The sequence below is a fragment of the Anser brachyrhynchus genome, assembly GCF_964034855.1.
Source record: "Anser brachyrhynchus genome assembly, chromosome: 1".
Taxonomy (NCBI): domain Eukaryota; kingdom Metazoa; phylum Chordata; class Aves; order Anseriformes; family Anatidae; genus Anser; species Anser brachyrhynchus.
Genome location: NC_137694.1, coordinates 181,756,753 through 181,770,422, shown reverse-complemented (window position 1 = coordinate 181,770,422; position 13,670 = coordinate 181,756,753). Strand labels below are relative to the sequence as shown.

Here is a 13,670-nt window from a genome sequence, read left to right as displayed (position 1 = left end):
CACTTCCCTTCTGTTACCATACCTCCTGCAAGTATTACCTTTATTGCTTCACTCCTTGCATCTTCTAACCCTTTCATAGCCAGAGAGACCAGTTTCCAGAATTCCCAGTTCCCATTCCTTTGTTACATAGCAATGATGGTCAAGCTGGCAGCCGTACCCTATTTAGTAGATCTTTTCCCTTAATGGTATTTTCTTCTTTACCTCTCATCTCAGACTTCAGTTTGTAGGGGTAGACAAACCATCATCATTACAATTTCTTTTCAGGTTCACTCTTTTACTGATAGCCTTCTTCTACAGCTCTTCCAGGTGAAATTCCTCCTTCTTGAATATGGGCCATTGTATTCCCAAAGACCTCACAAGAGCAGCTGTGCTGGTTTTACCCTCCAGTGCAGCCAAACTCCACCACAACCACTCTCTCACTCCCCCTCCTCAAAAGAAGAGGGGGGGAAGAAGAAAGCATGCTGGAAAGAAGAAAAAGGCTCATAGGTTGAGATAAGGTTAATTTAATTAAAGGGAAAAGAAAGAGGGAAAACAACAAGCAAAGGCAGCACAGAAGTACAGAGAGAAGTAAAAAGAAATATTCTCTACTTCCCATCAACGAGCGAAGTCTGGCCACGTCCCAGGAAGCAAGGCCTCAATGCACGTAGTGGTTGTTTGGGAGGACAGACATCTTCATAACGAGAGCCCCCCCTCTCCTTCCCATTTCCCACCTTTTATTGCCGAGTGTGACACCACAGGGCATGGAATATCCCTTTGGTCGGTTTAGGACAGCTGCCCTGGTGGTGTCCCCTCCCCACCTCTTGCCCACCCCCAGCCTGCTGGCTCTGGGGGGGTTGGAGGGAGCCCTGATGCTGTGCCAGCACTGCTCAGTCACAGACACAGCACTGGTGTGGTACCGATGCTGTTCTAGCTCCGACTGCAGAGCACAGCACTGCATGGGCTGCTGCAGGGAAAGGTAACTCCATCGCAGCCAGACCCAGCACAGCAGCTAGTATCAAGGCAGTAATACATCCCTACCTCTATGGGAAATACCCGGGGTGCACTAATATCGTGTTTGTTTTTCTCTGGTCATATCACGTAGTGGCTCAGATTAGCTCAGAAGACACCTAATACAGTCAGGTTGTGCTCATCCTCTGTTCGTAATAAGAAGCTTTTAGCTAATAGGGGGTATTCATATTAATTCCCCAGTGAGTGTCTTTGAACATGGTACTATTGAATTTCACTCAATTTCTGTTACTGACTGCCATCTAGTTCTTCCTGTCTGATTTCCTGTCTTTTGTATTAACTATGCCACCTAGTGAATAATGTCATATTTTTTTTTCACATTGCTAGTTTTTGTGCTGAAATAATTCTTTTTTTTTTTAAATAAAACATTTATCCAAAAATCCATCCATGATATACTCCACTAGAATCCTTCTTCCAGTGTACTTCTCTCAGTGTTAGCATTCTTCTCGTCACAAAATGCAGTGTCTACTTTAAAATGTTTCTGTTTTCCCATTCTGTTACAGTTTAATCCTATAGTACCCTGTATGAAATTATCTATGGAACTCTAGATAGATTTCCACTGTTTCTTTTATGTAGCAAATCCCCATTTTGTTCAAGAAATTACAAAAGACAAGAGAAACATATCAAGGTAGTATGACATATTGTCCCTTTCTAAACCAGCGGTACATTTCGTAACGTTAACAGTTAACTTCCATATTTTTAGTTGTTCTTTTCAAAACTTTTTGTAAAGCCCTTCATGCTCTAGAGTACAGCTGAATATCCTGCAGTGTAAGGGTCATTTTTTCCCTCCTGCTTCTTCCTTTTATAAACATAACTATTATACTAATTTTCCTATAGAAATAGGGTATCTTCTCCAGTTTGACAGATGTGTAAACCCCACTTGCTAATGAGCCTGTACGGTCATGTGCAAGTTCTTCAGGATTCCTGTGTGGATCCAGTTTCAGTGTGAAGGTCATGCAGACTTGTTTCGCCTAAATTGCAGAAAGTCTGTGTTCATTTTTTTTTCATTCCCATCTTGCTCCTGTGCTCAATATCATCATGTTTTAATTAAAATCTGAGGAAAGGAAATCAGGTAGTTTTTAGACCATACTGAAACTGTTGTGCAGTTATACATGATTGACTCCTAGATCCATGACTAACATCCTTGTCCTTTTTTTTTATTTATTTATTGGTGAGATCCTTTTGTTGTTTATATCCTCTGTCATGCAATTTCACCTTGAATTTTGGCAATCCTCTGGTTGCTCAGTTAGAAGCTAGGTAGCAAAATGTGTAAGAAAGAGAATAGTTATACATTTTCCTCTACAAGTACTCACAACATCAGTAACAGATCTGATGATAGCCTTATTTTGCCTCAGTCTCTCTGGTACAAGTGGGTATTGCTATTACCTGTTGGCATCTGCAAGACCAGGATCCATAAGTTAGAACTGCAGAATAATGTAGGTGCCTCCAGGGGTGGCGATTTCACAGCCTCTCTGAGGAGCCTGCTCCAGTCTTCAACCAACCATGTGGCATTTTTTTCCCTCATATATAAGCAGAATTTCTCTGTTGCAACTTTTATCTGTCACCTCTCATCCCGACTCCTTTTTTTTTTTTTTTTTTAAGGAATACAGTGAAAAAGCAAGTACTGCAGCATGCAGCATTTGTTCATTTTTTCTTTTGTCTCTGCTTAGCCTTGATTGCTCTGCTGAGAGAAGGAGAGAGCCTAGAGGATCTGATGAGATTGTCTCCAGAGGAACTGCTGCTGAGATGGGCAAACTATCACCTGGAGAATGCAGGATGTAACAAGGTCAACAACTTCAGCTCAGACATAAAGGTATAAGGAACACTTACCAACATTAGCAAAACATGAGCTCCACACCCAAGTCCATGTCCTTCAAACAAAGGTTGTGTACTTGCTGAACGTCCCTAAATTCTTCTAGATCTGTCTTTAATTTGAAGAAGGCTGAACCTTACCCAGACATGTAACTAGGTATGGGGGAAGAGGATGGAGCTCTTCCAATTCCTCCATTTGGTGTTTCCTTCAGTACAGCACAGGAAGTCATTTACCGTGACTTAAATGACATACACAAAAAAGCACCAGGGAAGACAACTGGAGAGTCTGAGAGTTACACTAGACATTATAATTTTTATTGTAACAGATTTTTGGTTCACTGTGTGGAGTTGACTGCAGGATATCCATGGAAAGGGAAGGGAATGGGGTCTTTCCCACCTTTGCATAGGCTGGCTGAGAGGACTATGATGCAACTGATTAAATCCTATCTGCAACTGAAAGATAAATTGCACTTGCCATATTTACAGTTGGAAAATAAGGTACACATTTGCCTCTCGGAGGCCAAGAGTTCAGCCTTTACACTCATTTTCAAATTAAGTGTGTCTCTCCACCTCAATACTCTTATAAATCCCTGCCTTCAAAACACAGTGGGTAATAAATGCAAATGTACAAAGAATTTTGGGGGTAGAAATGTAGGGAGTAAATGGTATTTCTCATACAAGAAGGAATAAAACCAAAAAATAAATAAAAAGAACAGCTCATCTACTTAACATTTTTGAAGAGTATTTGTTGGTTTAGGTAGTCAAGTCCCCAGACACTAACATGCAGCTTTGTTTTCAGTTCTTCTTTGAATTATTTCTGAAGTGATATTAATATTTTCCACACATGGAAACAACTTTCACAAAAATTTAAAGACACAACATGTTAAATCCTTGTCTTGTTCCTGCCCTTTTCCCTGAAAAAAATGCTGATACTGTTGTTGTTTTCAACTTTTGTCCTTGAAATTTGTGCTTTCTCTTCTATAAGTGTTCCAGCATTTCTTTGAAATCTGCTTTAAACCTCTGCTTTCTCCTTCTGCATTTTCTTTTCTTAAATGCTCAGCAGCCTGACTTCTACAACATCATAAAGGTATACTTTTTTTTAATCTATACTGTCGTGTTCATATTGAGTCAATTCTAACATCTCTTTGTTGTTGCTGTCCTTGTAATTGCAATGCAGCGTTTTGTCTCGTGCTTTGAGCTTTCTGTAAAATGTACGTATTGGCTTAGGGAAGACGTGGGTCTAGCAAACACAGCATAGAGTGGGGATTGTTAAGTGCTTCCAACTTTAGTAATTTAATTATGTAGCCTAATGATTGATGTAATAAAAATGAAGCATGCATGCACATTGTTCAGGAGAGTGCTGGAATGCAAAATCTGGGCTTTAGATGTAATTTTTCTCCATTTAATTTCTCTGTCTGTCACAGGACTCGAGAGCTTATTACCATTTGCTGAACCAGGTTGCCCCCAAGGGAGATGAAGAAGGCATTCCAGCTATTACTATTGACATGTCAGGATTAAGGGTAAGATGAGATAAGTTTAGAGTAAATGCCTATATTTTCTGTCTGTTACTTGCATTGCTGGCCAGCACAGAGCTGCACGAGGGTACCACAGAAAGCAAACTCTTTTTAGTGTTGCAACATGATCTTACGTTTCAGAAGTCAAAGCTGAAGTATTAAATGAAGTGTTTTGCCTTTCATTAGATATTTATAGAATCACAGAACAGTTTGGGTTGGGAGGAACCTTGAAGATCATCTTAGTCCAACCCTCCTGCCCTGGGCAGGGATAGTTTCCACCAGGTCAAATTGCTTAAAGTACCATCCTACAGCCACTGAACCACACTGATAAACTACTAACATGTAGCAAGTATATTAAAATGCAATTATTTGGGAATTAATTCCCTTTTATGTGAGATACAATTAAAAAAGAACATGATGAGATGGCTGGATTGTAGGTAAAGCCCATCTGAAACACTGACTTGCCATTATTAAAGATGGGAGAGGAAATTGTTATAAATTCAGCAGGGATCTCTTTTAGCAGCCCCACACCTAGCCCCACATACAGGGACCCCGAATGGGTTGGTGTGTGCATGGTGCCAGGCTGTGGGCTGATGCTGATGTGGTTTCATCCCCATTTTTGGCTGGCACAGGAGAAGGACGATGTCCAACGCGCAGAGTGCATGCTGCAGCAGGCAGAGCGGCTGGGCTGCCGGCAGTTCGTCACGGCCACAGATGTCGTCCGGGGAAACCCAAAGCTGAACTTGGCATTCATCGCCAACTTGTTTAACAAATACCCTGCCCTGCATAAGCCAGAGAACCAGGACATTGACTGGAGCTCTATTGAAGGTAAGAAAAATTCATGTAAAGGATGTTTCTGGCCATCCATGCCACAGTATCCCCTGCTAACATGATATGTTAAAGATGAAAATGTTTGTGGGATGTCTGAACCTCTACTGACTATTGAGTGTGCTTCTTAGTTGAAATCATGGTTGATTTGGCATTCTCTTAATTTAGAACATAATTTAAGAATCTGATCTTACATGAACCCAATGCCTGCCTGGTCTGGGTTAGGTTCAGGACCACCATTGTGTGGACCATTCACTGAGCTACAGGTCCTTCTGTTTGACCTGTGCTCCGGATCTGGAGTCCCAGTGGCCTCGTCTTTTGGACTACTTCAGCTCTGAAGCAGGTGGCGATTCCTGATGAATGACCACTTGAAAATGCCTCTCATATCTCTCTTGTTTTATACCTTCATAAAGATGCTGCTCAGTGAAACCTTTCTATTTCTAATACTTGTAATTTTCTGAGGCAGGGTCTGTACAGCCATCATGAAGCAAGGCAACAGAAAAAAAAAATATTCCTTTTTTGGTACCATTTGAAGGGTTTTTTTGGTGCACAGAGATAGCTCACAAAAACCTGAATTGAAAACATCTAAATTGTTTCTGGGTCTAGTTCTCATTGAGCAGCAGTTGTTCTGTGATTTTAGGAGAAGGCAGCCTACTCTTTGTTTTTGTATGTGATATTTCTAGTAAATCAGCTATGCTGTTGATGACAGCATATAAAAAAAAAGTCTGAAACAGTTCAACTGGCAGTTAAGACTTAATCTTCCGAGGGTCTGAGCTCTATAGTGTGAGTCAGCAAAGTACTTAATCATGTACTGACAAATAAGAAAATACATGGTATCCGTGGGGTCAATGGGACCAGTTTAATAACTGGTTGAGCATGTACTTGAAAGCTAAAATGAATGGGAGTGCTCTGTTCAGTCTAGCATTTATTCAGTGTAGGTCGTGCTTACAGAGACACACAGAATAAATCTGTGTTTTCAATTATGTTTGTTTCTCAAAAGCTTCATGATAAAACTGTTTATGCTAGGGCACAGACTATTCTTGAATTCTTGAAGGCATTTCAAGGCCAATCTGCCTAAATACTGTAATATTTGGGGCATGAAGAAATATTATGTGCTGCACTGTGATCTCTTATTTTTCTTGTCAGCCACTGTCTCGTTCTGTTTATGGTTCAGTGCACTGTAAATTCTGAGTTATGGTTTCATCACAAGACACTTATTTTACTGGAGTGTTGTGGTCTGCTGTCCTGTTGATTGATATACCTGTTGTTTTAGGTGAGACAAGGGAAGAGAGGACATTCAGGAACTGGATGAACTCCCTGGGTGTTAATCCACGTGTAAATCACTTATACAGGTAAGGGGAGGTGTTACATTTCCTTCAGATAATACATGCAGCCAGCAAATTGTTTACAGAAAACTTAAGAGAACTTTTGGACCTTGTAAGAATATATATATACTTATTTATTTATTTATTAATAGGAAAGTAAGTTTACCTCTGCTAATGGTTTGGTTGGATTCCTTTCTTTGGTTCTTTGGTCAATGATCTATCTTTTTTTGTTGTTTTCAGTGACCTGTCAGATGCCTTGGTTATCTTCCAGCTTTACGAAAAGATCAAAGTGCCAGTAGACTGGAACAGAGTGAACAAACCACCATATCCTAAACTGGGTGGCAACATGAAGAAGGTACAAATAGCTGAAATAGCTCCAGTAGCAATGCCTTACCCTTAAAAGATGTCTGCATCATTTCACGCAGAAATGTGGGCACTCGTGTTGCTCTCAAGTCCCAAGTACAGCACATCAAATGATTCTTTTCGTCTTCTCAGTGAATAATTCTTCACCCTGAAAATAAATGTATCTGACTCATTAACTTTGTTGACAGGTAAACAGTATTTGTAACATAAAAAGTCTTGACACCTTTAGTATCAATATTTAAAGACTGTATCCGTAGACCACTTTTGCTGCAGTTTTAGTCACCAACTGTAATGCATCTTCAGCATGAGTAATACGGCACCAACTTAATTGCTGCTGTCTGGACCATTGCCCTCCACACGAAATGAGGACAGTGATAATCAGTATTCTTCACTGTGTGCCTCAAGAACTGATTGTAGAGTTGCTGCTAAATACGCAGCTTTCTCCCAGCTCTCTGGATGAGCAGCCCTGTACAGTTTGGGCAGGGTGACTAACTGGCCTGAAATATTGGCTGGGACACTGATCCTTTGTCTCAGTGCAATGCCTTGTTACTGGAGGTACTTCTGAGCTGTAGATTCATATTTTCCAGGGTAATGTGTTTTATGAGTCCTGATGATGAAGTATAACATTTCCTTCTAGGTTGATTATTATCTTAGTATCTTTGGGACAGTGCTGGCTGCTGGTAGTCGAACAGCTGTGTTATCTATCAAAAAAGATAGACCTGTTTGCCCAGGAGGATCTGGGCTCAGTGATCAAAAGAATCTAAAGTAGCAGTGGATGTCTTGACAGCCACTTCTTTTTTTTTTCCTCTTTTTTCTGTATTTTTGAACTGTATTAACTGATCTTGTCATTAACAGCTTGAAAACTGCAACTATGCAGTGGAACTGGGAAAAAATCAAGCCAAATTTTCCCTCGTTGGCATCGCTGGGCAAGATCTGAATGAAGGAAACCGTACACTCACACTGGCCTTAATCTGGCAGTTGATGAGAAGGTATGGTGGTGAAACACAAGCTTAGGAGTGTTTTGGTACACACAGTTGGCATGGTAATGTTGTCTTGATGCTATTGATAAGAAAGCTTTACAGGCTACAGCTTTTTCTCTCATCTGTTTGCACATATATGCAGAGACAGAGTAACTGAGTCAGGGGTGTGATCATGAAGTACATTATCTTGTGGCCAAGGCCATTACATTCAGCTCGTGCAGAAGATTATTATTGTCACTATCCATATAGTGTGAATAAATGTTCACTGCACAGAAGAGAGAAAAATAAGATGAAACATCTCTGTATCAGGGAGTGGGGAGAATGTACTGGAAATTAAGAATTGATGCAGAAATTATGTAATCTGCTACCTAGAGTGACTGCAGCTCAGTAGCTCTTCCCACTTTCATGTAATACTTTGTGTGTCTGGGTGCCTGTGTGCCTGTGTTTAAAAGCTCGATGATCTCTAAAGATACACAATGGCTAGGAACTACATACAGACTAAATTTATCCTAAAAAGAGAGTTTAGGTTTATCAGGCATGTGATTAACCTAGGGATGTGGTGATTACTTGCCATCAATTTGGCATGTCTTTCCAGAGTATATGCTGTCATATAAGCAAAATATTCCAGCCCTGTGTTTATGCAGATGGTCAGTCTTAGAAGGGTATAACAATTTCCTTCTGCCCATAAAATCAGTGATTATTTTTTAAGCAGTGTGTGAACAAGCCATTTACACTGAGATCCACTGGAAGGGACCTTTTAGGGATTTTGAGAAACAAAACCTTTTGACGCTGCCAGAGCAATGCTTGGGGAATTGGGGGTGAATGAGACCCATTAGATGAATTAGCGTGTTATAATATAATTCATTCTCTGAAAGTGCAGGAAGCAGGAAGCTGTTGGGTCTAAGAGTTGGGTTTGTCCAAGTCAGGCTCCGCATGTACGGGGGTGGTTCTGAGGTTATGGTAGACTATGAGCAAAAGCAAGTATTCTGGCTTCTCTCTAAAGGTACACTCTGAATATCCTTGAAGATATCGGTGGTGGAGAAAAGGTCAACGATGAAATCATCGTTAACTGGGTCAATGAAACACTGACTGCAGCCGGCAAGGATTCAACTATCTCCAGTTTCAAGGTAACAGATTTTTGTTAGAAGTCTCTGTTTAGGAATCTCTTATACAGTGTGTTTATGTGTATGCTATACACATTGTGTGTATACAGGCACGTATAAGCATATAATCATACACTATATTACGATATAATTGACTTCATTGTTTGGTTATTTTCCATTCCCTTTTAAAGGCATTTTCAGATAAACAGATTTTATTCAAGGGCCTTTATTATCAAGAGGTAGCAGAAACATAATATGAACATAACAGAAATCACCCTGAACGTCACTTTGACACAGGAATTCAAATTATGGAGCTGGGAATGATGACTGGTATTTGGCAAGAACTGTTGTGTTGTTGATTATTAAACAACAGCAATTAGAAATGACAGTACTAAAAACAACAGTAACAGTACACGCATAATCTGGTAGTACCATTCAGGGCTGGAGCCCTAGTTTGCAAGGTGCACAGAGGCAGTTCAGTTCCAGAGAGCTTCCAATTTCACTAACAAATCCCCACTTCCCAAGCTGGGGAACATTCAGTAGATGTAAATCAGTAGTTTGCACCAGCTGAGGACAGAGTCATCAAACCACACGTAATGTGCTCAAGATGCACACAGCTGGTCCCCCTCGCACTCCCCATCAGCAGACCTGTATCACTGTGGTCTCCACCTAGGAAGTCTGGCACACTGTCTTGTGGTTTAATGCTGTCTCATCCACTGTGAAAACATAAAAATAAAAATCCTTGAAAGGTTTCTGAGTCTGCCTTAGATGAAAATTGTGCTAAGCAGCCCTTCATAAAGATCTAAACAGTAAATGAACTGCCCAGTGCTCTCAAGCCTAGACTCTGGCTTTGTGGGAGACAAGTCTTCCTGTTCTTGCATCTAATTGTATTTTTCGTCTGTGCAGGATGGCAAAATCAGCACCAGCATGCCAGTCCTGGACCTCATTGATGCCATTCAACCAGGATCAATCAAATATGACCTCCTGAAAACAGAGGACCTGAATGATGAGGAGAAACTAAATAATGCTAAGTATGTTCATGCCAAGTGACACTTACCACCAGTTATGTGCTCAGCCTTCCTTGACTGTCTTTCAAACCACTCCGCTGTCATTCTCATCTGGCACATTCTCAACTGAGAAATACCTCCAGAGCTAGAAACATGAAGGCTAGAAGTTAGACAGTAAAAAAGGCTATCACTGGAAGTGAAGTGTCACAGTTGCTGCAATATAATTCCCTTCACGGGATCAAAATCACTTGGCTTCCCAAGCTTCTGTTTTCTCTTATTAAATTTAAAATTCCTTCAGAGATCAGGGAACAACACCAACAACCGCAAGCTGTGGAAACCAGTGATTAGAGATCATGATACCTCCTTAGTCACATACAGGTGGAGCGCAGGCATATTTAAGGCAGAAAGGGGAGGACAGGATTTATACCTGAAAAACTGTTTTTGTGGATGTGGATATTGATTTTTTTTCTGATTGCAACCATTTCCTATCAGGAAGCCAATCCTGGTAGCATCTCAATGTGATTTCAGTTACATGGATCACCTCCCGGTTTGGTTATCAGTTTAGCTTCTCCTTTGCTGTGTGGCAACTACAAAGGAGAAAAGGATGACCGTAAGGCAGTCACAGCTGACAATATTTATTATAATGACTTTTCCCACTGTTCTTTTCCTCTCCTATTTCCTACCAACTGTTCATTTCTTTCTATGCAATCTTCTGTGTGCTTCTCTCTGTACTTCATCCCTCTGCTGATGTCTTCTTTTGACTTTTTTTCCCCCCTTTCTTTCCCCCATGCATGTTTCTCTGCATTTGGGGGGGAGGTGCAGAGGGATTTCACAAATGTATGTGCTCTATAATCGGAAGAACCCAGAATTTCTCCAGCATTTTAGCATTTTTCATGGAAAAAATAGAGAGAAGACACATACCGAGTGGAGAACAGCCAATAGCCCTGCAACAGCACACTCTGAACAGGGGTTGGGAAGGTCAGCTTGCAGATTCTGGGTATGGCTCAAGCAGAAGTCCCTAAACAATGATTTCCAACAACTCTGATCTCCACCAGCATCAACCATGTGCTTTTCCTCATCAGGAATTTGCTTACCTACAAAGACTGAACAGCAGAGAATGAGAGGAAGCAAGACCAACTTTGTTAGGATAATCTTTTATGGCATGGGAGACTAAATGTGTTTCAGCCCAGAGTTTGACTGGCAGCGTCCCATGCTGCAAGTAATCAGTGCTCTAACCATAAGGGAACTTCCTCTGTCTTTTACTAAAAATGTAGTTCTTTATGAACTGGCTCATATGTTCCTATATGAAAGTTGAATTTTGGTGAATCAGTAAGAAAGTTCCCAACACTCTCTGGTACTGATCATGAAAAAACTTCTTAACAAAGGGAACATTAATGCTACTGTACTAACTTATTTCTTTTTTTTTTCCCCCCTGCAATGCAGATATGCCATCTCTATGGCAAGAAAAATTGGAGCAAGAGTCTATGCCCTTCCAGAAGACCTGGTTGAAGTAAAACCCAAAATGGTCATGACCGTGTTTGCTTGCCTTATGGGGAAAGGCATGAAGAAAGTTTAAGCACAAAAGACTTGCAATGATGCCTGGTATTCACCCTTTTGATTCCCTCAAACTGGATGCTCTTTGTATCAAGGAAATATGCAGGGTGCTCATGCTTGTAAGGCATGAATGTTATACATGGTTCCAGATCATACAAAAGTTGTGTATCCACGTGTATCCAGGAAATGTTTTATTTTGAACAGTACTATGTGCTTGATTTCTTTGCCTTATTTTCCACTTTGCTAGATATAACCATTTCATATTCCTGAATGAGTTTTCCAGGAGGCCTATACATAACCTCCAGTTAATGGATACCAGGACTATCCGTCAGAGGTCTCCTGGAGATCTTTGTCTTGGGAGGTACAGACAGATTTTAGGATTATGAAATGTTATATACTGCTTCTGCCTGAAAATGTCTTCATGCTTCTGGCAGTATTTCTGCCATACTTTCCTTCAATTTGCACCTGGGGTTACAAAAGGGATTTTCCCGACCAACACAAGTATTAGTGACTATATTTTTTGAATGGTAGGATCCTCTTAGGAAATGCTAGTGGAAAGAGGAAAGTGTTTGGGGTCTGCTGTGTGCTGCTGGTCTGTGACGTGTGCAGTACCTTTCCCTGCAAGCTTTGCCTCTGCCATCACTGGTGTTACTCACAGAGTACAAACCATACTGTAACCTGGTCCTCCAAGAGCAGCCGAACTCTGGAGCCTTTACAAGGAGTGCTCTCCAAAGGTTAATTCATTTTTAAGCCATAATACACTTAAAATGTTAGCAGACTGCAAAGCACGATAGAAATGAAAACCATGTTAGGGAAACTAAGGGGGTATACTCAGTTAGTAGCAATAATAAAGCAGAGGCAGGAAGTTAACCAAAGGGATACAGAACAATATATTTATGTACTGGGTAAAAAAATAAACAATGAACTGTACAGACGTGCACTCAAAGGGCTGTTGCCCTGATTCAGAAGAGCATTTAAATGCTTACAAATGAAACGCATACTTAAATGCTTCCCTGAACCAAGGCCAGGATCCCCAGCTGAGCAGTTTGCCTCAGTTGAGGACCTAGCCCCCTCCATGGATAGTCAGTGGGATGATGGCACTGAACCTCTTCCATGGCATGAGTCATTTTCTGTCCTGACCTTTATGTGGATTTTACTGTGGTGAAATGCAGAAGGAGGGAATTTTGCCTTAATGTGATCCTGTTGACACAGTCTCAGTTTCCTTCCCCCCCTCTAGCCCATTCAGAATTGCCTTAATAAAGAACTGATATCCAATGATGTGAGAAATCTCTCTAAATAAAATGTTCTACAAAGCCATACGTGTGGTCTTTGCTGTTCGCAGTGCGTGTGCTAATGGGAAAGTGAGCATCATAGAGCTGAAGTGGGACAAATTTAGAAAACATCACTGCGGGCTTGCTGAGCACATCTTATATATTGCTGTTGAAACCACAGATTGTGGGAAGCGGGAAGAATGGTTTCCTAGGCCATTTTTGCACATGCCACTCTGAGATACTGCCAAAGATGTGATAATACTGGACAGACCTGCAGCCTGACCTGGTACCATTGTCCCCATTTGGTGCAATACCTGCCAGCCCCTTCCTTTGCTCATATGTCAGCAGACTTTGCTTCTTTTTATATTCTGTAATGCAAATGTGCTACTTGGTTTCTGTTCTAATGATACTTGGGAGAAATTAGGGGGATTTTTAGAGGAGCCTGCTCAGGCAGACAGGCAGAACAGGCTTTCACACATCACCCATTTCCTATAGGTAAGATGCAGGATTTCAGGGTCCTTGGAGACTGATGTCTGGCTCTAGCTTTGGCTCAGGAGAGGGGTCAGAGGATGTACCATGCTATTCAAAATGTGTTTTGTGGTGGGGGCTGCTTTTTCTCACAGTATCCCAGCACCAGAGCCGGGTGCCTGACCCAGAGCCCTCCCCATTGCTGGTCCCCAGTTTCCCAGGCTGCGTTTTGGGGCAGTATCTGTGCCAAATTCTGTGATCTGCATCCCAAGCTGAAGCTCTGCAGCAGCCTGAGCCCTGACACCAGTGCAGCCGGGAAAGCCAACCACGAGATGGCAGTCACTTATCCGGAGTTTTACAGACTGGCACTCGTGAGCTCTGAAAATGCTCTCCTTTGGGAAATGGAGAAAAAATTGGGATATTTAACCCTAGGCAAAACA

At 41.3% G+C, this 13,670-nt stretch overlaps 1 protein-coding gene and 1 long non-coding RNA gene across 11 annotated transcripts in view; one reads left to right on the top strand and one right to left on the bottom strand.

The window, feature by feature from the left end:
* The window catches only part of LCP1 (lymphocyte cytosolic protein 1), a 49,048-nt gene extending 36,240 nt beyond the window's left edge, over window positions 1-12,808 (top strand). For 3 of the 4 annotated variants that reach the window (XM_080561813.1, XM_080561812.1, XM_080561811.1), the window contains exons 8-16: window positions 2,676-2,818; window positions 4,242-4,337; window positions 4,964-5,159; window positions 6,433-6,511; window positions 6,725-6,839; window positions 7,703-7,836; window positions 8,831-8,954; window positions 9,837-9,961; window positions 11,381-12,808. In XM_080561813.1, the coding sequence (XP_080417939.1) occupies window positions 2,676-2,818; window positions 4,242-4,337; window positions 4,964-5,159; window positions 6,433-6,511; window positions 6,725-6,839; window positions 7,703-7,836; window positions 8,831-8,954; window positions 9,837-9,961; window positions 11,381-11,513 (1,145 nt within the window). In that variant the 3' untranslated portion in view covers window positions 11,514-12,808. Of the gene's footprint in view, window positions 1-2,675; window positions 2,819-3,877; window positions 3,905-4,241; window positions 4,338-4,963; window positions 5,160-6,432; window positions 6,512-6,724; window positions 6,840-7,702; window positions 7,837-8,830; window positions 8,955-9,836; window positions 9,962-11,380 lie in introns of all 4 variants that reach the window. The other variant, XM_080561814.1, reaches the window with a different exon arrangement.
* The window catches only part of LOC308180372, a 33,310-nt gene continuing 26,485 nt past the window's right edge, over window positions 6,846-13,670 (bottom strand). For 6 of the 7 annotated variants that reach the window (XR_013940911.1, XR_013940912.1, XR_013940913.1 and 3 more), the window contains 2 exons: window positions 9,988-11,031; window positions 8,961-9,646 (listed from right to left, as the gene is read on the bottom strand). This is a non-coding gene — a long non-coding RNA (uncharacterized lncRNA). Of the gene's footprint in view, window positions 6,996-8,960; window positions 9,647-9,987; window positions 11,032-13,670 lie in introns of those variants that run through there. The other variant, XR_013940910.1, reaches the window with a different exon arrangement.